Raw genomic sequence first — 25,314 nt, 5'->3', positions numbered from 1 at the left:
AGTTTTGTTATTGTACTGTTTTGAACACAGTTTTTTTTATTTATTTATTAGTTTAGTACTGCATCCTATCCTGAAATCTGAGACATCTATACCTATAAAAATGGATTTCTGTCTGTCTGTCGGGATGTTTCTTATAAAATCGAAAACTACTGAACCAATTGGCGTGAAAATTTGCATGTAGAGGGTTTTGAGGCCAGGGAAGGTTCTTATGATGATTAGTGACTCCAACCCCCACTAAGAGGGGGGGGGGGGCTCTCTTCATAAAACATTAGTCAATAACAAGACCATCAGAAACTATCAATAGTAACATTAGATGATTCAGGACGAAACGGACACAGGCCGCGAGTGTTGCCGGAAGCGCCGGCCAGTAGGGGGGGGGGAGTGAGCCCTCCGTAGAGATCACCTCCATCTTAGTTTATTTATTTTGCTAGATCTACTGACCTCTATTATTACTTTCCTTCAGTTGGGTCACCCCTGCGAAATGGTACTTTCTACGAAAAGATTTTCCGTGAAATGGTACATGCCGTGTAAGATTTTTCGCGAAATGGTATTCTCTATAAATCGAAACTCTATATTCCGCGTTATGGTCAACAGAGAATTGGTGTTCCGCAAAATGGTATTCGGCGAAATGGTTTGTAGTGATGGCGAATATTTAATTGCTATCCGCTTTATTTTAAAAGGCTAAGCAATGGGGGAAGTTGTTTTCTATTTTAGTGTGAGGAAAATTTGAATATTAAAACACCCATGAACTCCTCGGAACCTTGCAAAACTTGAGATTGTAATAAAGGTTATCCGAGATTCAGGATTTATGTACAACACAGTTTAATTTGTGGCAATACGAAGTTTGTCGGGTCAGCTAGTGCCATATAAAGCTGACCATGCGAAAAACATGGTGTTCTCGGATCAACTCCACCCTGTTTGAATGATTGCCCCTGTAACTCAAATAGAGTCGACCAACAATACTTGGTCGCACTAATGATCGAACACTTTGCAGTTTAGTGTTTTGTATTCTGATTTTTTTCTGTTGTACGGATAAATTGTTAGTCATGTCGGTGTTGTCCCCCCTTCCTGTCAGCAACCACCGGTCATCAGCTCACCCTTTTGTCCCACCGTCACTTATGGGAGAACCGTGGCAAACATTTTGGAGCCTCACCTCTTTATGAACCCCCCCCCCCACCTTTGTCAACCCCTTCAGTTCTGATTTCCTTATGTCAAGGAACATGTAGGTATGCCAAGTTTGGTAACGAACCGTCCAGGCATTTAGGATTTAAGGCCTCCCCCCTGTTACGACCCCCCCCTTTTCATCAACCACCCAGTGCTGATTCCCTTGTATCAAGGAATATGTGTGCCATGTTTGGTGGCGATCGATCAAGGCGTTCTGGAGTTATGGTGGAACATACATACAAACATACTTACGCTCACTTTTATGTATATAATAACTAGCTGACCCGACAAACTTCGTATTGCCACAAATTAACCTGTGTTGTACATAAATCATGAATCTCGGATGATTTTTGTCACTTCTCGAGTTTTGCAAGCCCCTCAGTGGGCGGCGCTTCCGACGGCGGGTCACCGGCAACACTCGCGACCGGCTCGTCCTGAATGATCTAGTGTTACTATAGATAGTTTTTGTGGTCTTGTTATTGATTAATGTTATATGGAAGAGTCTCGAATTTCTCGAGTTGGATTAGTTTTTGAGTTTCGAAAAAATTTCTGTTTTATTTGTATGAGAGTCCATATCCCCCTACCACGGGGGTGAGAGGTCTCTATCATAAAATAAATTCAAGACTCAAAAATCTCCTACATGCGAAATTTGGTTCCATTTGCTTGATTAGTACTCAAATTATAAGGAAATTTGTATTTCATTTGTATGGGAGCCCACCCTCTTAAAAGGGAATGGGGTCGTAATACAGCACAGAAAAATTCTGCCATCTAAAACTCTCACATGCCAAATTTGGTTCCATTTGCTTGATTAGTTCTAAAGTTATGAGCAAATTTGTATTTCGTTTGAATGGGAGCCCCCCCCCCCTCATAAAAAGGTAAGAAGTCCTAATTCATCATGGGAAAAATGGTTGCCTCCAAAAACACCCACATGCCAAATATGGTTCCATTTGCTTGATTAGTTCTCGAATTATGAGGAAATTTGTATTTCATTTGTGTAGAAGCCCCCCCTCTTGAAGTGTGGAAGGATCCTAATTCACCGTAGAAAATATTTTTGCCTCCAAAAACCTCCACATGCCGAATTTGGTTCTATTTGCTTGATTAGTTCTCGAGTTATGGGGAAATTTGTATTTCATTTGTATTGGAGCCCCCCCCTCCTAATGTGGGAAGAGGTCCTAATTCATCACAGAAAAAATTCTTGCCTCCAAAAACACCTACACGCCAAATTTGGTTCCATTTGCTGGATTAATTCTCGAGTCATGAGGAAATTTGTATTTCGTTTGTATAGGACCCCCCCTCCTAAAGTGGGGAGGGGTCCCAATTCATCATTGAAAAAAAAATTGTCTCCAAAAACACACACATGCCAAATTTGGTTCAATTCGCTTGATTAGTTCTCGAGTTATGAGGAAATTTGTGTTTCATTTGTACAGGAGCCCCTCCTCTTAAAGTGGGGAGGGGTCCTAATTCACCATAGAAAATTTTTTTGCTCTCGAAAACCTTCACATGCCAAATTTGGTTGCATTTGCTTGATTAGTTCTCGAGTTATGAGGAAATTTGTATGGAAGTCCCCCCTCTTAAAGGGGAGAGGAGTTATAATTCCTCTTATAAAGAGGGGAGGGGTCTCAATTCACCATAGAATAAATTCTTGTCACCAAAAAAAACACCCACATGCCAAATGTTGTTCTATTTGCTTGATTAGTTCTCGAGTTAGGAGGAAATTTGTATTTCATTTGTACAGGAGCCCCTCCTCTTAGAGTGGGGAGGGGTCCTAATTCACCGTAGAAAATTTTCTTGCCCTCGAAAACCTTCACATGCCAAAGTTGGTTCCATTTGCTTGATTAGTTCTCGAGTTATGAGGAAATTTGTATGGAAGCCCCCCCTCTTAAAGGGGAGAGGAGTTACAATTCCCCTTATAAAGAGGGAGGGGTCTCAATTTACCATAGAATAAATTCTTGTCACCGAAAACACCCACATGCCAAATTTGGTTCTATTTGCTTGATTAGTTCTCGAGTTATGAGGAAATTTGTATTTCGTTTGTATAGGAGCCCCCCCCTCTTAAAGTGGGGAGGGGTCCCAATTCATCATAGAAAAAAATTTTGTCTTCAAAAACACACACATGCCAAATTTGGTTCCATTTGCTTGATTAGTTCTCGAGTTGTGAGGAAATTGGTATTTCATTTGTACAGGAGCCCCCCCTCTTAAAGTGAGGAGGGGTCCTAATTCAACATAGAAAATTTTCTTGCCCTCGAAAACCTTCACATGCCAAATTTGGTTCCATTTGCTTGATTAGTTCTCGAGTTATGAGGAAATTTGTATGGAAACCCCCCCTCTTAAAGGGGAGAGGAGTTATAATTCCCCTTATAAAGAGGGGAGGGGTCTCAAATTACCCTAGAATAAATTCTTGTCACCGAAAACACCCACATGCCAAATTTGGTTCTATTTGCTTGATTAGTTCTCGAGTTATGCAGAAATTTTTGTTTCATTTGTATGGGAGCCCCCCCTCTTAGTGGGGGGAGGGGTCTCTAACCATCACTAAAACCTTTCCTGGCCCCAAAAACCTCTACATGCAAATTTTCACGCCGATTGGTTCAGTAGTTTTTGATTCTATAAGGAACACAGGACAGACAGACAGACAGACAGACAGACAGACAGAAATCCTTCTTTATAGGTATAGATAACGAATATATACAGTTGAATATAGAATATATGAAAAAGATAATAGATATATAGATTACTGAAATAATAATGCAACATTGGCTAATAGCAGCAGCAGCGATTAGCATGATTGATGCCTTCCAACGTGTCGTCCCCGACAAGTGGCATCTCCAGGGGAGGAGTTTCATCATACAGCGACTGAAAAAAGTACTGCCGCTACTCGCAGAGCAGTCCTATTTTCTATGGAGTGTTCATTATAAATGAGACTGTTATGCGAACAACCGAATTTGTTCAAATTTTGTGTATTTGTTCTTTTACAGAAATTTGAGATCAGTGCATTTTACTTGATGTTTTCTACCATAAAGGCGCAAAACTAAATCGCCATTTTTGCCAATCTTTTATTCTTTAAAATATACTAAATATTCATCTATTGAACCAATTTTAAAATTCTGTCAGCAAATGAAAGACGTTTTAATAAATTTTAATTGTGTAAAAGCTCAGGGTTTTCTATAGTTACTAAAACTAAAAATGCTAATTTTTTCGTGACCTTTTGACTTAACATTAGCCACGTTTATTTTATGTGCACTGTACTCACACTCGTACGTGGAATTGAACATTGCACAAACCAGTACTGCAAACTTATTGCATTTGTAATGTAGTATATTGAACTGCAATAAATAAGTTTCAAAATAAAAAAAAAATACTAAAAAAATTATTTCACCGATACCGAACGGCTCAGTCTACGCGGGCTTTAAACCCCACTTTATACTTGTAGTCTGGAGGAATTCGCTATCAGTGTATACAACAGACCGAAGTCCCGCAGTCTCAATATTGTTGTACACACAGGGCCAGAGTGCTTCCGCAGAGCTCGAAAGCACTTCTTTACTCCATTCGTCGTTTGTCGTCCGTCCATCGTCCGTGTGTTCGCCGGCGATGACCGAGGGATTCTCTCGTATCTCTCCGGTCCGAGCCGGCTTTGGCGAGGGCTTTGCTGACTGGTTACAATTTAGTCGTGACTGAAGTTTAAAATAAAAAAGAAATTTCCACCCTTCCCGTATCCGACCCACCCACGTGGCCGGCTGCCACAGGGAACCGATTGACTATACACAGGCTTATGCGTTCCGTCCGTATCCGTACAGCGAGCGTACTCGATCGGAGTCGTCATCGTCGTCGTCGTCGTCGTCGTAGACGGCACAGGCACTGGGTTTTACTACTCACGTTACTGGAGCAAAATCACTGTCCTGTTTGGAGCGAGTAGAGAGCTTTCTACCGACTGGCATGTCTGGCTAGAGTTAATAAAACGGGGAATTGGAAAAGAAATGGTGCTACTCCTCTTCTCTATATACATCGAAACTTTTATTGCAACAGCAGTCAGCGGGAATTTGTACGGACGCCGCCGTTGGATCGGTTTCCAATCCATGGGAATATTGGTTTTTAGTTGCCGTTTATGAGCTCCACAGTTCGATGTTGGTTTGATAATTGAACTTATAATGGGAATTGATACTGGCTGGCTGGATTCATCGTGTTTGTGTCTTCATGAGTAGTCAAAGTTTATCAATGGGATCGTAATAACTGTTCTATTTCGTTTTGTATATTGTTTCTGCTCTTGGCAATTTATCAGTTTATTGTTCAAAAAGGGTTCTCAGCAACCGGATGACTATCCTTATCGTAAAATGAGAAAAAACTGAAGAAAGCATTCACCTAATAAGGCGTTACTCAAACATTATCAGATAAACTTGTTTATAATATGTAGTGAATTTGTTTTAGAATAGTCTACTAAACGTTGCTCGTACATTTGTTTTTGTTTCATCGTTTACTGCTCAATTATTCATTTGTAAATTCTGACCGCAATTCTAGAAAACTTTGTGCATCTTAACGTCCAGTACGAGGTTGTGTTTTTCACATCACATCTATAAAATCTTCCAATTTCTAAATTACTCAGGCAATTAACTATAATATTTAACAAAAAAATGTCAAACGTCAGCCGAAGTTCTAGAAAAGTTTCAAAAAGAGCAAAAGTGTTCAACACTCGATTGTCATTTCTGTTAAACTTTTTTTTAGTGTCCGAAATACAATATACGGAGAAACACAAAATCAGCAAAATGGAAGAAAACACACCAGAAACACACAGAGATGACCACCAAAATATGCCACAAAGTGTATCAACCGTACCATCGGTATAGGAAAGACAATCTTTTTGACGGCTGCGTAAAGTTCCCCAGCCCCACACACATTGAATGGGACAGAAAGACGAAAACATGAGCCACTCATAATAATAACGATAATCACAACAAATTGTCAGGGATTAGAAACCTTTTAGAGGCCGCCGGAGGTTTTTTTCTGTTCTTTTCATAACTCCACCGCTTACCTTGGTGTAGCGCCTCTTACTAGCGGAAAGTCAATAGACGGAGAGACGAAGCTGGCCGGCGGTCAACGTGCGGCTGAAAAATGGCGGTAGCTTATTCAAGTTTCCTCACCGAGCTGATCATGTACAATATATTTAGAAGGGTTGTCTATTGTTAAGATTGGACTTTTCTAAGACTATTGAAGCGCCCCTTGCTCGACATAATTGACGGTTTAATATCGTCTCTAGAATTGCGATCGATCCACCCAGAGAGACGCAATGGTCTAACCGTGTATTTTGCTTAAAATTTACATTGATGAAGTGAAATAAAACATGGATATTTTATTACGTAAATAGTTTTATTTTGTGCTATTAAGCATTTCCCAATTTTTAGAAGTTATTTAATTTAATGCCAGAAAAAACGTTTTTTTCCAGTGAATTCAGCAGCTTAATCCACTACAGCAAAACTTTATGTAAGCCGCTCGAAAGAAGCAGTGGAGTGGATCGATTCCTACGAATACACCGTAACACATATCCGAACAACAACAAAGCATTGGTACACACAAAAAAAGGGTGGAATTGGAACCGCGGAACCGCCGCACTGCTGAACAACAAAACATCACAAAATTACTAAATTACAGATAATTATTTGATCCAATTTAATATAAATATGGCCTTTTTCGGTTTCCCCTCTCTCTGTCCTCCTGTGTTTGTGTGTCATTCATTCGTTCTCCCAACCATTCATTCATCCATTCATTTGAATTCGGGGCTTTTCGGTGTTTCGGTTCTGTGTTTCGCGCTGGCTGGGCGGATTTTTGTTCGTTTGTTTCTAAACCGCGGCACTGTGACTGTTGTTGTTGCCCTGTCTTTGTTGAGCTGCTGCTTTGAACAAAAAAAAAGAGAAAACAAGGCGGACGGGAAAACATATTTAATAACTAATAATGATATTAGATATCTCCCAGAAGCTTCGTATTTTAGGTTTTCCTCCTCGTCAGCCAACCGGTTGTAACAAGGAGTGGCAAATTATCCGAATCCGGGAAGACGCGGCAAATCGAAAAAAAACTTCTATTCCATGAATCGTCTGATTCGTGTAAAGGTAGTACTGTGTTTTCTCTTGTGATTATCCGTGAATTCTTTTTGGGTTTAATATCCAAACAAGAGCGACAGTCTTCAATAAAATTGTCATTAATTATTGTCATGGGCACAACTATTAAAGCTTGAAAGGAAAGCTTTACGAAATATTAACGTTACATTCTCGCACATATAAATAAACAAGGCCACCTTTGCTCAATTTGGCTGATATGTTACTGAAGTTGTTGGCAGTCCTTCAATGTGTTCAGTATGTATCATATTAAAAACCCGCTCGCACGTCGCTGAAAAAAAACAATGGTGAGCCGAGATAGCTTCCTTGTGGAACACCGCCGTTTAAAGATACATTACATGGTTAATTGATAGTCACGCAGTGAATTAATATTAACCAGGTACCAGATACAAATAGGTGTTTGACCAAATTGTAAGTTTGATTAACAAAACAAACATATATAACTACATTGCTTTAGATCATTTTTCGAACGATAAACTTGGAAAGAAAACTAAGGTAAGAAATAAAGCGGACACTAAATCGAGTCGTCGCTAAGTGCAGCAGATTACCACGCTACGATTCTTAAAGTCAGGGGGATATTAGGTGAATTCAATTTATTTAATTAAGTATTGTTTCAGAATTTGAGTTTTATTGCCACGTATCACTGATTTACTCATAGAGTCATAGAGACTTATTTCTTGGCAAGAAATGTTGGCCGACTAATACGGATTTTTCTGGTTCCTGTTTTTCTACTTGCAGTTAAGAAAAACACCATGTGCCTCCATTGCATTATCTCAACTATTTTTTCTAAAACGTTTAAAATACACTTTAAAACAAGCGACTCTGAATTTTCAATATGCTTTCAACAAAACAATATAAACTTTCCACAATAAATATAAAATATGTCGGATTTTCGGCCCTCAAGTCATGAAAACATGAAAATATCGATCCGCTGATCACTCAGCTTGAGTAAAGAGAAACGGTACACAACTTCTTAAACGTTATTTCAATGACCATCCCTTGCCTAATTTTCCGCTCTTTCCTATTCACGCCTCGTCCCGTTCTGTTTGGATACTATCAACATCTTTATTTCATTACTCTCTTTTACCCTCTCCTCCGTCGATTGTAAAAAACTACCGTTACAAAAACTTAATTATATACTAAACCTCACAAACGATCAAGATAAAATAGGAGGTAGGTCTACGAACATCGTAAATCGTTTTCCTCTTCAATTTTTCAATAATTTTTTTTCTTAAGCTGTCAAAATAACGCAAAGATACATAAAGAAGATCTGATTTACCGAAAAAAGATACATTATCCATTGTTGAAAAAAAAAATTAGTGTACATTTGAAAACGGTCCGTAATTGGCTGTTCAGCGAAGCTTGCGTTTGATGTCGGAAGAGGGGCGGTGTACGTCTGTCGTGTCAAGTTCCGGAGAAATCTTCGATTGGGCGCACTGAGACAGATTTTTCGGGTCGTGGTTTTTGGGTACAAATGGGATCGAATGGGTATTCAGGAGCGTTTGGGGTTTTTTTCTGCCAAAACACGTATTATCCATCTGCATGATGTTTTTGTAGAAACGGGATCAAAGTTTTCTTCAAACATTCGTCTGGTGCATCTTAACTGATAGCCAAACCAGAGGGCTCGTTGTTGAAGGCACGAGAAAGAGAACGATGTCCTTCTGCGTCCATAATTTTGGCTGATCTCCCAAGCAGTGTTGCCACATGTTCATCTGTACTGGAAGGTAAAAAAACCTTTTTCATCTGTACTTTTGCTTTCAAAAATCTGTACCAAAATCTGTACCACAAAGTTTGTTTGTTACATAGGAAAACCTGGTTTATTTACTTTAAAAAATATAAAAATCGCAAATTTCTGATTTCTATGATGATATTCGTACATATTCTTGCTAACCTTAAGGACAGACACGTTTTGTTTTGTTTGCGTTCATGTCAAGAGGTGCTCCTCTATTGATTTCCAGTAACAAAACTGAAATAAAAAAAAATAGTTTTTGACACCCAAAAAAATCTGTACCCATCTGTACTTTATGACAAAAATCTGTAATCTGTACCGTACAGAATCTGTACCAAAAAAATCGGAAAAATCTGTACTTTTACAGATAAATCTGTACATGTGGCAACACTGCTCCCAAGCAACTATGTTAGTTTTATTATACTCTTATGGCAGTTTTAATGACCAATTTTGGTCTTAAATGCCAGCATAAGAGTGTAATAAAACCCAAATTGTTACTTGGGCTTCCACAACCTTGCTTGCGAATAGTTGTTGGGCATTTTAGGATATGGTAAACAGTCGAAATCGCAACATATTTGCTTTTTAAAAGTAGTACTGTATACTTTTTGTCGAGATTTCTGTGGCAGGTCGTAGAAGTGTACAACGCGCTCCCGACAAGCTTCTTGTTTCGACGCCATTTTAAGCAAAACTGGTCAAGCATATACAAAACAAAAAATATTGACAAAAAAGGATAGAGACACGGAGAGAGAGAGAAAGAAAGAGAGAGATAGATAGATAGATAGATAGATAGATAGATAGAGAGAGAGAGAGAGAGAGAGAGAGAGAGAGAGAGAGAGAGAGAGAGAGAGAGAGAGAGAGAGAGAGAGAGAGAGAGAGAGAGAGAGAGAGAGAGAGAGAGAGAGAGAGAGAGAGAGAGCTAGTATATACATACTCTCATTTCTCTCTGAGCTCCTATGTTGTTGAGTATAGGGGCCGCGAAAAAATTCCAAAATTTTAGTTGCCACCCGTTAGAATGTTCTTTCTTAAGAGTATGATTTCTTTTTCAAGTATATACGGTTTTAAGGGAGTTTTCTGGCAGCATTGCTAAGATAAATCCATCTTCAGAAAACGGAATCAATCTCGTTTCTAAAACGAAATCAAGTATTCTTCTAAAACGGCCTGTAAGGTGAATTCACTTATTGATAATGCAGTTTCATGGATGTTTATTCAAGTGTTCTTAGTGATATTCAATCATAATTCAGAACTCAAATTTAAGAAAATCATTATAAAACCTGATAGACTCTGTAATGCTCTAATAAAACTACTATAAAAATGAGAAAAAAACAGTTCGCTTTTGGAACAAAAGTCTTGGATTATAAACGTCATTAAGACTTGACCCTTCTTTATCGACTTTTATCACAGCCGGTCATTAGAGTACAGGACAATTACGGGGATAGTGCAACGATCCTACTGACTCCAGCAGGCCCACCCATCCAAAATTTGAACATACGACGACAGGCTTGTTAGGCCAGCATCGTAATGTTGACTTAATGCAGTTATTTGAATATTATAGAAGATTTACGTGAAACTTTCTAAGAATTTACTTGAAATTCTTTTTGGAGAGCTTTTTTAATTTTTTAAAGTTTTCTTTGGAATTAGTTTCCCCATTATTTCTCAGCTTCCTATAGGGCTGTCCTGCTCTTAGTACACCGATTTTGGTTATTTAGTTGTCTCTCCTTAGCCATGCAAAATTCTTTAATGGTATGTATGGCGTATTTACTGAGCTAATTATTATCTATAAAGTTCCCCCACTCCCAATTTATACCGAATGGTGCACAAAGAGCACTCTTTGCGTAGCACTCAGTGTAAACCGGGAGTGCACCGTAAATACAAAAAAATTAACAATACTTAATTCAATAATTTTGTTGATAATTATTAGCTCTATAAGTGTCCCATACATATTTTTTTGAAATTTAGCTTGGTTGAGGTGGTACAGTTAAATAGTTAAATAAGTAAAACGGTTGCACTAAGCGCAACACTGCCCTGCCAAATACAGACGACGCTTCACGCTATGATAAGAATGAATCTTTTCATGCTATGACTTTTGAAGTAACAATATAGGTTTTATTTTGCATTGATAATGATTTTGATGGCAAAAATTGGCCATGCCATATTGTGGTTGGTAGAGCAATAGAACTCAAATTGTTACTGGGATTTTACCATGCTTTTTCATGCAACTATATGGGAAGCGTTTGGTACGGGAGGTCCACGCTTTCTTCCCTTGCCTTGATTTCAAGGAGTTGAATGGAATTAGGTATCATTTCTGGTTCCACTTAATTTCTTAGGAATTTTTCTGCAATTTATACTGCGCAATTGGTCTGGCCGTAGCGTCGTTAAGAAAAACGATAGATTCATGTACTCGTCATTTTCCACTGTACTTTCAAGAATAGCTAGCGTTAGTATGATATTATATTAGCCTAAAAAGTCTGTAGTTCTAAATTTCAAAAACTGGGACATTTTTCCTAGTGACTTTTGTTTTCAATTTAGTAATATACTGTCTTTGGAACATTAGTTGGTATGTGTGCCCCCCTTAATTTGAAAGTATCAAAAGTTAGTTATGGCTTACTATGATTAAAATCAACAAGCTAACGTCATGGTTTCGTCTGCCAAGTTGTAAAAAATGTAAACACAAGCAACATTGCTGAAGAAATGAAATTTATATCTCCAGCACGCTTAGAGTTATAGAGCATTTTTGTGGAAGTTCCTTAAAAATTAGTTTACCATACTTAACTTTTGTTAGTAAAGTTATCGCAAATTCAAAGTTTTTTTTTAACTTTACGGGCTTATTGGCAAGAAAGTGGCTAGTGGAGACACGAAATCATTGTAGAATCTAGAAGCTTATATCTTGTATAGGTAAACTTGTATAGGTGTCGCCGGTCCCCACCGACATATTAGAGTAATGCAGTTGCATATATTTCGCATCCATTTCATCTTAAATAAAAAATTATTATCAATATTTTACGTTACGTTCATTGTTCTAAAAATAATGAGTAACCTCAAATAAATCTTTAAAACGTTTCGTTTTCGCATTTTTAAATATTCGCTTCTTTAAAAAATCGTGTTTAATGAGATATTTTATTTGAACAGCTATTATATTAATTAGTTTACATTAACTATACATATTCATTTGAACAGTTTAACCTACATTTGTCCATTTTATTTTGACTGAAGTTTTTGGAGCGTCTTAGTAGTAATTTTACATTTTATTTTGTCCACTGAATCCGTTCATACAGGAATTTATGGTCTTTCATTTGTTATATTTCTTTTTGAAGGCATTGTCTCTTCAGTAATTTTGTTTTAGAACTCGCAATTATGTCTGGAACTTTGTAATGAGGTCAGACATTTTATTAATATGTTATAACAATTTTTAAAAACGGTAGTTTTTTACAATCGGAGGAAGAAACGGTAGAAGAGAGTAATGAAACAAAGGTGTTGATAGTGTCTCCAGGGTGAGACAAGATGTGAAACGAAGAGACAGCAGAAAATTAGGTAAGGGAGAATCATTGCAGCAACGCTTACTAAGTTTGTATAACGTTCTTCTTTACCAAACTGGGAGATTCGCAGATCGAATCAAGCTATAATGACAGCCAATCATAACCGGATTCGAACCCAACTTCTCCTCCTAGGCCCTGTGGATCGCAGTTATTGGTGAACTTTTGAACTACAGCGAACTGGATAAAAAGGAAACTCTTCAACTCTCTTATTAGGCGTGCGACGTATTTCAAATTCCACCAACACGGGAGGGTCGAATTATTTGCGGACACAAGTAGACAGAAGATTAGAACCTTAGGCGCCAAATAAAAATCACGAATCTACAATTTTTCGAAAAAGAAAAAGTACACAATTTTGAAAAAAAATCGGTACAGTTTTAAATTTATAAATTAGTCTTTATCTTACGGAATTGCTCTATACACAAACTACTCAGCAAAAACTTACACAATTCTGACTGACTGCAGTTTTCCACAGATTCACAACATAAATCAGCTGTTATGTCGAGCATAAAAGCCCAACATTGCTGATTGAAAGCTTGACAGCATGGCGCTTGGGTAACGTTTGCTTAGAACCTCATCATTCACTAAAAGGAAACGAGTCATCATTGGCAACATCAATCTCATCAATTCCATGCTCTTGCAACCATCATGCTGTGAGGGATTCATGTAGGCAATGTTGAACGCAACAAAACCAAGCAAATAAAACATCCAGAAACAACCAGCGGGTTTGTGTTTATAACATACGAGAGCAAACACTTGTTTTTTGTTTTACTCACTTCACTCACTTCATCGTTGTTCCTTTTTTTTGTGTGTGTATAAAATCCGATGCAATTGCTCTCGTACTTGCGGTTTCTCTTCGAATTACTTGCTATTGATTGATTTTAAATTAAATGTCATTTACAGAGAACCGGCTTTCCTTCACCCACCCCAGCCGATGGAAAATCATGTGGGGTGGGAAGGGACCAAATGTGCCTTAGATAAGAAGTGCACGTTGTAGTTTACCAATGACTAATATTATTCAATTAGTACAGTTTTAAATTTTTGGTAAATATTTTAACACCGGAAAAAAAATCAAAATCCCGTGCATGTTTCACACCAATTCACTCGATCGCATAATACCGCAACTCCCGCGAGGATTCGGTACCATCGTCATCGTCGTCGTCGTCGTCATCATCGGTTGCGAATTGTTACAAAACGAAAAGAACAACAAGTAGGTAGTGTAAACAATGTTCTCGCCGAAGGCCCGCCATCCGATCTTCCGACTCAACAGTGAACACTCAACCCAAGCAGAAAGAAGGGGAAACGCATTATTGCGCAGGGAGCTGTAAAACATAGTCTTCTTTGTTGTTAACTGGACTTTTTCGAAGTAGTCGTAGCCGGAGATGAAATTGTCGGTGATTGCTGCTGCGACAGCAGCTTCGAGTACCTACAGCTGGAGCAACGTCCTGACGCGGTGTAATTTTGCTCCTCCGTTTTTTTTTTGTTGCCACTAAACGTCAGAATGCAAACCATAAGGAACGGTCGGTGGTACGTCAGGTTGCTGTCAAGTAGTACCTGGTGGTAGCTGACATGTTAGCCGGACTGATTCTGCAAAACGATTTGTGATGGATTGATGACGGTTGCCGGGCCGGCTCGGACTGCAACAACAAGAAGTCGCTTTTAAACTGTCCTGTACGTCGGAAAGGGAGAGGATGGGGAAAAGATTCCCTATATCTGTTGGGAAATTACTTCGAAGAAAGGCAGAGAGCCGCGAAAGGACTTCTTGGTGAGGCAAAACAACCAGTAATTACACCAATTTTATAAAGCGAGATTTATTTGAATTTAATGGCTGCTGGGGAACGCAATTTAAACAGTTGTTCATCAATATGACGAGGAATCTGGAGGATGGAATTTTATGCGCAAATGAAAGTGCTATTTAGTTGTTTTTAATTGTTTAAATATCAGGTTCTTTGAACGAATTATCATCGTTACCTTTTGGCAATTTGTTATTGAATATGTAGGCCTCTGGTTTGAGTGTAATCGACGTGTTTTACTTCGGAGTTTAATTTTTGATGTAGAATCCAACACAAACATTGCAACGTTTATGAAAAATTAGCATATTCACATAAATTATCTTTCCGCCAATCGATTTTACATCAAGCAATATAACAATAAATAGCCCCAATTTTTGCTTAATTCGACGTTATAACACTTAGCGAGGAGCGCTCAATTTCGGCGTGACTGCCGCTTGTAGCAATCAGCACAATTACCGAAACCGATTGTTGTCCATTTTACTACCTTGCTAACTACAGGCGTCTTCTCGCTCATAAGCACCAGGTACGGCCCAAAAGCACTACCAATAATTACCGATCCTCCAATTATATGCGCCGGGTACTGATCGAATTAAACTGGCAAGCAAATTAATACGAGACGCCCTTTGATTGAAAAATTATTGACCCCTCAATCAGACAAATGTCGCCTTCGGGCCCCGCCACTCGGAACTGCGCAGCAGTACATTGGTCCCGGACCAATCTGGAAGGAGGAACCCATATTTGAGTAATAACATCGAATTGATTGTATGCACATATTGGAGACAAAAAAAAGTCCATAAATAATTAGCATGAAATCAAGCTGTTTGTTTCTTCTCTACCTCATCAACCAAAGAAGCACCATTCCGCGGTAACAGTTTGGACCAAAGTTTATTATAATTTCTTTTCCGTCAATTATCCCTTTTCGTTGTTCCGCAATACTCCGCCTGCTGCTCACTGGTTTCCCATATACCCCACCAGCCACCAGCGCTGGAAACAAATCAATCAATCAGACTTGATCGAATTTTGGATGGTTTTGACATTTGAAACGTTCGTATACTCTTCCAGTCGGGCGAATGGTTTCAAGCCTTAGCTCTGCAATCGCGAGTTTTCCCGCCAAGATTCTAAGTATTCTCGGCTTCAATCGCTGCCAGTTTACGGTGTGGACCAGGACGTCTCCGAAAAGCCGCAGCAAGATGCAGCACAAATAAACAGAAACAAAGGAAAAAAGAATATAATAGGATAATAATCGAGCTGAACCGAAAATTATTGACAGATTTTTGAAGCCACCTATATTTAGACAAATTTATGTTGCTCATTTGTTGATCTCCGTCGTTTCGTTTCGGAAGGTGGAGGATGTGGTTCATCGGCTTTTTGTTTCCTTCTGGCGAAGATAATTCGCTGTAGGATTTTTATCAGCCCTCGTCGTCGTCTCCCAAGGCGGCGGATGCTCCGACGTTCAGTTTGGAAAATAATTACCTATCAGGCAGCGCGGCCGTTTGGTGGTGGCACGACGCGGCACGGTTGGTGATGAGATTAGGAGTAATTATATTTTTCTGATCATTTTACCCGATCACATGTAGCAGCAGCAGCAGCAGCAGCTTGTGAAATGACGGAAAGATGGTTTCTGATGTGACCTCTTCTGTCAGGGAGGAAGCCGGTGTGAATGAACTGTCCTATTTAGGTGTTCGGTCGGCGCCTGGTTGAAATCTAATTTGCTAACAACGGATCACGCGAGATGATTTCCGGTGAAATCTGAAGTTTTTTTTTTTTGCGATGACACCAGAGTGTTTGTTTCTTTTCGTTTTTAGCTATAAGTTAGAAGACTGAGCTAGGCACTAACATTCACAGCTGTGAACGATGTCAAACGAAACGGTTAAATAAACGTCAATATCATATCCACCGCACAGATTGTCCGTAAATTCCAATGCAACAATAAATCAGGTGAAATGTGTTTGAAGTATAATTACAACAATGTTAACATTATTGTCTTGAAAATAATCACCGAATGCCTTGGCACAAGCAACCATCAGGACACACAAACCAAGAGTGTTGTTCGCCTGTGCTTTTCCATGCTTGTTTTTATCTTGATGCGAATGCAGGAGGACAGTGCTGCCAAAATATTCAATGGAATGGAGCCAACGGGGAGTGTCGGGTCCGGGAGGGGCGCAAAAACATTTTCCCGCTTTTTTGTTGAGCGAAATTCCACCAGCAGCAGCGGCGGCGGCCGCAAACCGACAGCATTGTTGTAAAGCATCATTTAATTCGTTGTGATTAATGTTGAACATTTCTTCTTTCACTGCAATTCCTCACACGCAAAAAAAAGAAAAAGGTAAACAGTGACCCGATTCAGCTATTAGTGCGGTGGAAATTTTCCCGTCAACAAAAGCGGCACTGGCTAAATTGAACATTTGTTCCTATATTTTACGCCATTAGCCGAAAAATTATTTATTTCTCTAGAATTTCAATATAAACTTGTTCCGTTTAATCCGTTGAGCTCTTGGACAAGAAAAATAAAAGAAACAAACCAGAAGTATCATCCCTTGGCGGTTTCCCCGCAGACAACACGGGCCGAGACCGACGTAGGTTATCGAGGCTTCTTCGGCTGGCCTGCGGGAATTCAGTCAAAAAACGAACGAAATACAGCGATAATGATGATGAGGTTTTCCGCACAGCCGTCCTCCTGTTCCGCTGCTCGCATCCCTGCACGGAACCGAACGCCCAAACCTCGCCAACTTTGGCGCAAAGTGTCTTCATCAGTGCAAAACGCACAAAAGTACTCCAACATCATTATGCTTTGATTTTTTCGCACACATTTTGGGCTGTGTGCTTTTTCTGTCGATTGTGCAAGGGCCATCAACTACCAAACATGAGCAATTTTCAAAAAAAAAATTCGAGCAACGACCAGGTTGAAGATCCGTACCGGGATCGTTCCACCCGGCAGAGCATTCCCGTTTTGCAGTGTGTGTGAGTGCACACCCAGAGATTCCGGGAGATACAAAACACATGCCCTATAATTGCTCGGAAATGGTTGTAATTAAAGAATACCTCGTGTTTTTACTGCGAAAAATTGTTTATATATCGCCCGCCGCCGTGGGATCATGCTTTTTTATTTTGGTTTATTTGACAGCCCAGCGCTGCAAAGGGGAAATAACCATACTGCAGTATATTTAATCCTCATCAATATCGCGTCAATTCACCCGGAGCTGTCTACGGCGTCAATGGATTTTGGCAGCAAAATCCCTCTCTTCGGACAGCTCACTGTCAGGTTCGTGTTTAGCATTGCCATCCCCGCTTCAGGACACTCTCCAGTCAGCCAGCCAGCCAGCCGAGCCTAATCCTGGCAGGCGATTATCCCCGACTGCTGCCAAGCTTTTTGGCTTTAAAATTGGATTAAGCAATGAAAAGAATACGGAGGAGAGAGGCTACCGAAACTAAGGGGAACCTTCAATCAAAATCCTTATTCTAGGCAGGGCACTTTGTGTCCTATCTGCGAAGCAGTAATTAATTTTTTTTCAAATGAGGTGCATTATTGTCCTCAACTGATGTGAAACATCAGTCAGGTCAAGGACCTTTCCATACATCGAGATTGGCTGCTAAAAATTTGCCCTAGTATTTCAAGGTTATGGTAATTCAAAATCGAAAATCTTCCTTCACATTATATGGCCGAGTTATTCGACCACAGGCGAAGCACATTTTGAATATCCCAATATTTGCTGAACTTATTCAAACAAACACAGCTAGGGAGGAGGGAGTTTTACGAAGTGAACTAACCTGCTCGAGGATGCTCGAGCCGAGGTGCCAGCCAGCCAAGTGATCCGCTTCAGGTTGCAACAATTGTTGTTTCCGAACCGTTTCAGGTTAAATACTAATTGGTAGGTAAGGCTCAATTTCTCCACTTGTTTTGTGTTTTTATTTTATTTTCTCCCGGTCGGTGGACCCGGTTCGTTCGACACATATTAACTCTTTTCGGTTCGACGGCCGTCAGCGGCAGCAGCAGCAGCAACTAATGCGTCGTTGTAGCAGCCAGCCCTTGTTCTCAGTCAGGAGAAAGAGTAAGATAGACGGGATAATTTACTTTAATGTTTAGTTGCGTTCTGATCACCTGGATGGATCCCCGGACGCAATGTGAGCAGCGTAGCTGACAACGGTGCGGCACGGCACGGCGGGGGAAGGCTAGCCGAGCCGGCAGATAGATACACATTGGCAAAGGGAGAGACAGCATAATTTGTTGGCGAAACTTGTCGAAACTAAGTCAGCCTTTCGGCCGGGCATCAAGAATTGCTACACGAATAACGGTACAGGAAGTCTTAATGATCCGGCAAGTAAAGTAAACGGTAGCTTCACGCTCCGGTAGCACGGTTCCGGAATCGGTAATTATCACATATTGCGGCTAATGGTTGGCAGAAATAAAAGTGCAGCAGTAAATCTTCGGTCGGCCACGGTCGAAAAATTGATTATTGAAGTTACAATGCGCCTTTTACCGCAGTGGGCTGAGCTTAAATTGGCTAGCATGGAACGATCTCCGGTAGCTAGGTAATGTTTTGACTGGAGCTACGCTTGATATGAATTCACTTTTTCAATACACACCTAATTGATAATATATCGATATAAGGGCCTTAAGTTGCTTCGTCGAAATTGTCTATTCCCGTTCTATCCAATGCCAATTATAACAAATATCCTCGTTTTATAAACACAAAGTAAAATTAGTTATCTCCTAATATTTTAGCTTGAGACATATTTGGATGCCTTTTTTGATTAAAAAATTTCCAGTAGCCAGATTTTCTACCTTTTTTCGTACGACGAAGAAAAAGTGTTTCAATTCCGACCGTTCATAAAATGAAAGTAACTCACGCAGCACGTTATTCTGACAGAAAAAACCTTGCATGACCAGTAGAAATTTTCGTAGAATGATATTTGTCGTACCATTCTACACAAATACATGCGTGCTCATTTTTTAAACTTTGTTTTAATTGTTGGTTCGGATGAAGGAAAATTTCGATGGAATTAAGAACGACGAATTTAAAAAATGAAACATGTGGCGTAATTTCAATAAAATACTTACAATAATCGCTTTTTATTGAAATTAAAGTGCACGAATCGTATGGTAAGTGTGTTTGATTGAGTCAAATCAGTACAAGCTTTTGGATTATTCGTTAAAATCCATCCAAGGTATGATGAAAATTGAAGTGACTTTCCTTATTATGGTTAGAATTAGCACTAAACCCATAAATAAGTTTGCTATCGCTTCAAGCAGAGTTTACAAACATAACCTTGAGGAAATTTTAAGATTGATTTTTTTTTCTCAAATAGGATGCTGGATGGGTTCGTCTACGGCGGGTCTTCGTCTACTTTCCAGACATATAGACAAGAAACCAGCATTATAACGAATTTTGATGCGAATTACATTCAAACTAACCTGGTATTGATATCAATGGAATTTCTATCGCTATTCACTATCGAGGAAAAAAATATGTAAGAAAATTACTATTTTTCACTATTTGTTAAAAAAATAGAAGTCCTCTTGGTTTTTCTACCAGTTTTGAGTAAGACGAAGAGAATCTGCTGATCGCTCGGAGTAACTAATTGAAATTTTGAGCTGTGATTCAAACTATTTCCACTTTTTTTATAGTAGTTGGGTAGCTCTTGCAGACGACTCAAAGAATTCATGCATAGATTTTTGTAATGCACAATTTGTCTGGCCATAATAAACGAAAGAAATTATGACGAAGTGAATTTTCGTATAACGAACTCCCGCTGGAGCATGAAAAATTGTTCCACTGAGAAATGTAAGTTCCGAAATTTTTTTTCGGGCTAAAAAAAACTTGAGTACTTGCGGATTCTTTCTTATGAAAGCTCGCAATAAAGTATGGATCGTGTTTACGTATGACGAACAGGGTCCGTAACCCTATATGGGTATTTATAATTTATTCTTGGAATGTTTTACAAAAAAAATTAAAACAATATTTCGAGAATAAGAGTTTGTGGGATGTTGTACGTGAATTCGCAAATCAATCCCGATCAATCTCCTTAGATTCAACAATTTAAACAGTTGCTCTTTGTAGATGTTAGGTAGCGTGCCATTTCGACAGATACGCATTTCGCCTACAAGTTGCAGCTTTCATCAATGTGTGTTTTCGAAATATTAGTCAACAAATGTGAGCACAATTTTGCTTCTCAGGTCTGTGATGATAATTTTTTGTGCATTGACGGTTTAATTTATTTTATTTTCAGAAAAAAGTGATGGAGTCTCCCCGTCCCAAAAGGTCAGGAATTGTTTCCCATATTTGAACCAAAATCCATTTGAAGTCCTGAACGTAACATGTGGTCTCGCTTGCAGCGTTATTCCATGAGTTTTTTTTTTCAAAACTGAAGTCTTGTTAGAAAACTTATGTGACGGAGTGTATCATTTTGTAATATTTTTGCTGATGTAGGTTTTCTAGTAAAATTCCACAAAAAATCTATAGGTATATAAATTTCTGTCTGTCTAACCCTCATAGACTCGGAAAATACCGAACCGAATGGCGTGAAAATTTGTATGTAGGGGGTTTTTGGGATCAAGCAACATTCTTAGATGGTTCGAGACCCCTCCCCTCACTGGACAGGGGCTCTTCCATACAAATGACACAACTTTCCTCATAACTCGAGAACTAATCAAGTAAATGGAATTAAGTTCGGGATGTGGGTTTTTTTTTATGGAGGCAAGATTTTTTCTATGGGGGTTCGAGACCCCTTACCTGTCTGGGAGGAGGGACTCTCCTACAAATGACACAGAAATTTCTGCATAACTCGAGAACTAATCAAGCAAATAGAACCAAATTTAGCATGTGAAGGCTTTTGAATACAGTAGACTCTCGGAAAAGTTAATCGATTGGGGAATCGGTCGATTAACTTTTCCGAACTATTAACTTTTCTGAGTAGTCCTAAAAGTCATTGAAAATGATGAATACAAAAGCTAAAAATGCATTCGGGGATATAGGATACATATTTTTATGTACCTGGAAGTTGTAATGGAAAGAAATATGTAGCAATATCTTTATGAAATTATAGTTTCATAGTTTTTTATAAAATAATACCTTTCACTAAGTTTAAAACAGTGGGTTACACTAGTTTACTTTTATTTTTTCGTAGTCTACGTTTTGATTAAAAATAAGCGTTCGCGCTAATTTTTAGTTCCTTGCTGTTCCTTCTTTTGCATTTAAAATTCAATCTGAGTTTGCGCTTTTCCCGTATATTTCCAAAAATCCTGAAGTAACTATATGCCCGTATTGAACTATTGTTGCAACTGTCCGATACAAGAGTTTAATTTAATCCCAGTTATGATGCGACTCTGTATGAAACTGTGGAAAGGTGACAATAAGCCGAAAAATGAGAAATAAAGATAGAAGGTAAACACACGTGTGTGAAGAAACGCTTGGACAACCAATAAATTCAAACTCTCAGAAAAGTTAAGGCAAAAATTAACTTTTTAGAGCGTTGCATGAGAGCTGATATACGCTTAACTTTTCTGAACAATTAACTTTTCAGAGAGTTAACTTTTCTGAGAGTCTACTGTATACGAAATGTTTCTATGGTGGTTCGAGACCCTTTCCCCCTCTGGAAGGGGGCCTCTTTTACAAAAAGAACACACATTTCAAGCAAACATGAGAATTATCCTGGCAACTAAACACAACACAAAATGTGTAGTTTTCGGTTAAAAAGGATGTCTGATAGAAGTTTGAGCCCCTGCTTAGTCAAGAAAGGGAGATTGTTTTTTCTTGTATGGACTCATCACTGCGACCAGTATCGCTGATCTGTTGTGATATCGCACGAGTGTTTGCTGTATGACCCGCACTGCATTTCTTTGCTTTAATCGCTATTGAGTGAGCGATATGCATATTGAATTTTATGCGTGATTGTGTGTAATTTGGTTTTACTCTTCCTTCAATGCTTTCTCTACTTTACCCACCTCGTTCCACATGCCTAGCGTTGTCCCCAATTATACCCATCCCTGGCACAGCTAATCAGTGCATTTCACAATAAGGGTCTCATTTTTGCACTGGCAATAGGCCTTATCGGGATAATATAGAATTCAGCATAAAGGAAGGGTGATGAGGGGCCTGAGAATAAACCCATGCTTGAGAAACTTTGCTTGACATCGATTGGCCTGATTCTACTAAGATTCGAACCCACTACCATTCGCTTGTCAAAGCAGACTCGATAACCTTCCGGCTACAGAGCCCTCAAAAAAGGGGGATGCTTGAACTACTATGTGTGCTACATTATGCACGAGTTATTCTATGGTTATGCACGGTTCAAACAGACAGGATACGGCGTAGTTTGAAGATAAAATATTTGTCTTTGAAATGCCTCTGCACAGAAAGAAAAACCATGGTACAAAATACCGTTGAGTAATTCTCGGTGAAACGGGGCCAATACTGACACGAGGTCTTCAAATATTGGAACTTTTGCACTTGATTGGTTGAAAATGGGTGAAAAAATAAGAATTGCACTTTTAATACTTCGAAACAGTGGACCCCTCGTTCGCCAAGAGACCATAAATTTTCAAAAGAGTTGAATTTTTTGCAAACCGTGAGATCTATATGATGTGACATTTCCTGAATTTGCAACAACGCAACTAACAACTGGCACGGTCCTATGAAGAAGAAAGATAGGGCTTTTAAAGAGAATAAAAAAAAATTGGTGGTCATCTTGAATTTGGTCGCCATATTGGATTTAATAATAAAATCTCAGTTTTCGCCATGACCCACCCCGAACCAACTTTCATTCTAATACAACCATTGGAAAGCTGAGAAAAAAGCCATATGAAACATTCATTAATTTTAATGTACAGTGGAATTACCCGGAATAAACAATTAATTTCCAGTAGCAAAATTTATCATTACATAAGAATTGTAAACCTTCCTACGGATAATTAATTGTTTCATTTAGTTCATTAATGCCAATGCACACCTAATTTGATGTATGTTTCTCGTAGCAATTTTTCTTAGTTTTCCAATGTCACTATGGCCGAAATCGTAAAAATTCAAGACAAAAATCAATAGCTCGACAACTATTTGCTCTACAGATTTCATGTATTCATAAGATTTTGTTTACAAAAAGAGACCTATCTTTCAATACAATTAGTGACTTAGCTTGTTATAAATTTTTTCACTTTTTATTTTTGTGGTATAGAGCAATTTTTTGTTTTTTTTTTGTTTGGGGATTTGACTACTTTGTCCATTAATTTGAATTTTTGTAGTATAGTATAGAGCAATATTTCCTACCACAAAGATGTAGAAAATTTATTTTGCAGAAACTTTGCTGAAGAAACAAAAATTGTATCTCGTCTGTGTATCGCTATAGAACAAGTTTTCTAGATTGTGTCTGGGTGGGCCTTCAAAAATCAGTTCTTTTGCTTTAACATTTTTATTTGAATTCAAAACTAATTTAGAGACTGTGTTCGGATGACTTTTAAGGCGTAAAATGATGCATGTTTTGAAACTATTAGGTAGTTGCTATCTATTGTCTGAAGGAAGTAATAGAAGTGTTTGTTCCAAATTATTATAGTTTTCCGTGACATCTCACGCTTTCGTTGGCTCATATTTTTATATATTGCTTTTCGGAGAACCCAGAATCCAAAAAATGGCTAAAACTAGAAGGATACAATAGGCGGGACATGTTGAGAGAATGCCGGGCAACAATCCAGACAGGTTGGGATGCCAGCTATTTGTGCTTGCCCCTTGGCCCTCGACCCCAGCAACCGATAAATAAGGTTATTGTTTGAAATCTTTCTTTATAATGTCACCATATCTTATGTGTCCCAATTTTCTATGAAATCGCTTGAATACCCGCATTTTAGAACAATCTTCATCAAATGTTACAAATTTTAGATAGAATGGAATACTCATTGTACATAGTATTCAACTTTGGAGGTTCAAAAGCATAGCTATTGACCAATGCTTTAAGGTTCAACATTTAAATTGAATGCGATTCGCTTACAATCAATGACATAAGCCCAGAGGCGGTAATATCAAAAGATTCTCGGAATCAAAAGATTAAATTAGGAAAAAATTTGATTGTTTTTTGATAGAAAACGGTTTAAAAATAAATGAAACGCAACTTCTAAGTCATAGAACTATTTCATAAGAGAAAAAATATTCCCCACTTTAAAGAACAGAATTTGTTCTGGGTGGTCCCTAATTCATTTGGTGACCTTGTTATTGTATACAAAAGAAAAAAGAAAATCGAAAAAGGAAGTTTCAATTTATCTTAAACACAGCTGAAATTTTGCTCAAATTCACTTCCGAAACAAAAACGATATTTCACTCGAAAAGTCTTAGGATATGCAAAGGTGAGTGTGCTTTGAATAACATTTCCTACAAAAAAAGTTCCATTTAACTTACCTAGCAAAGCGTTCCTTGTCTTGAACGTTGTCCTCTTCCATTCTGTTGTATTTGTTACCACTAGCACTCTCCTCATCAGATCTGAAAGTAACAAAAAAAAAGAGGAATCGGTAAAAAATCAACAGGCACAATCCGGGCGAGTAAATTGATTGTTATGGCGATGCGAATGACCTGCTGCTGTGAAACCAAAGTCGGCTAAATTCTACTACCTGCGTTAAAACTAAAATTAGCCGACCTCGTGTGACCCAAATTCAATAAGTTTCGTTAAGTCACAGCTGAAAGCCACGGCTAAGTCTTGCTATATTCCGCAAACCACTCGCATATTTATTCTGACTGGACAAGGGAATAAGGGGACCAGAGTAGAGGTTGGGATGGTTGGGAGGAGTGTGCAGTGAAGCAAGTCCGACGGTTATTTTTTATCCTAATGCAGGGGAGGAGCAGGCGGGAAGCAAGACACGAAAAGGGCAGCAAAAACGCGCGCCGGTCGAGTACGTGGCAAACCTGAGCGGAAAATCAAAAGCGCCCAACCATTTGAGAGTGAGACGGCACTGAATCGGAGTCGCATTCCCGCCTGTGAGTTCATTGAAGTAGACGGACTTTTCTAAGTGAGAATACATAGTC

At 38.8% G+C, this 25,314-nt stretch overlaps 1 protein-coding gene across 2 annotated transcripts in view; it reads right to left on the bottom strand.

Moving 5' to 3' along the window:
* Positions 1-25,314, bottom strand: part of LOC128741588 (aryl hydrocarbon receptor nuclear translocator homolog) — a 302,538-nt gene that overhangs the window by 109,590 nt on the left and 167,634 nt on the right. For both annotated transcript variants that reach the window (XM_053837521.1, XM_053837522.1), the window contains exon 3: positions 24,694-24,774. In XM_053837521.1, the coding sequence (XP_053693496.1) occupies positions 24,694-24,774 (81 nt within the window). The remainder of the gene's footprint in view (positions 1-24,693; positions 24,775-25,314) is intronic.

The sequence above is a fragment of the Sabethes cyaneus genome, chromosome 3 (genome assembly GCF_943734655.1).
Source record: "Sabethes cyaneus chromosome 3, idSabCyanKW18_F2, whole genome shotgun sequence".
Classification (NCBI taxonomy): domain Eukaryota; kingdom Metazoa; phylum Arthropoda; class Insecta; order Diptera; family Culicidae; genus Sabethes; species Sabethes cyaneus.
This window is presented reverse-complemented; position numbering and strand designations above follow the sequence as displayed.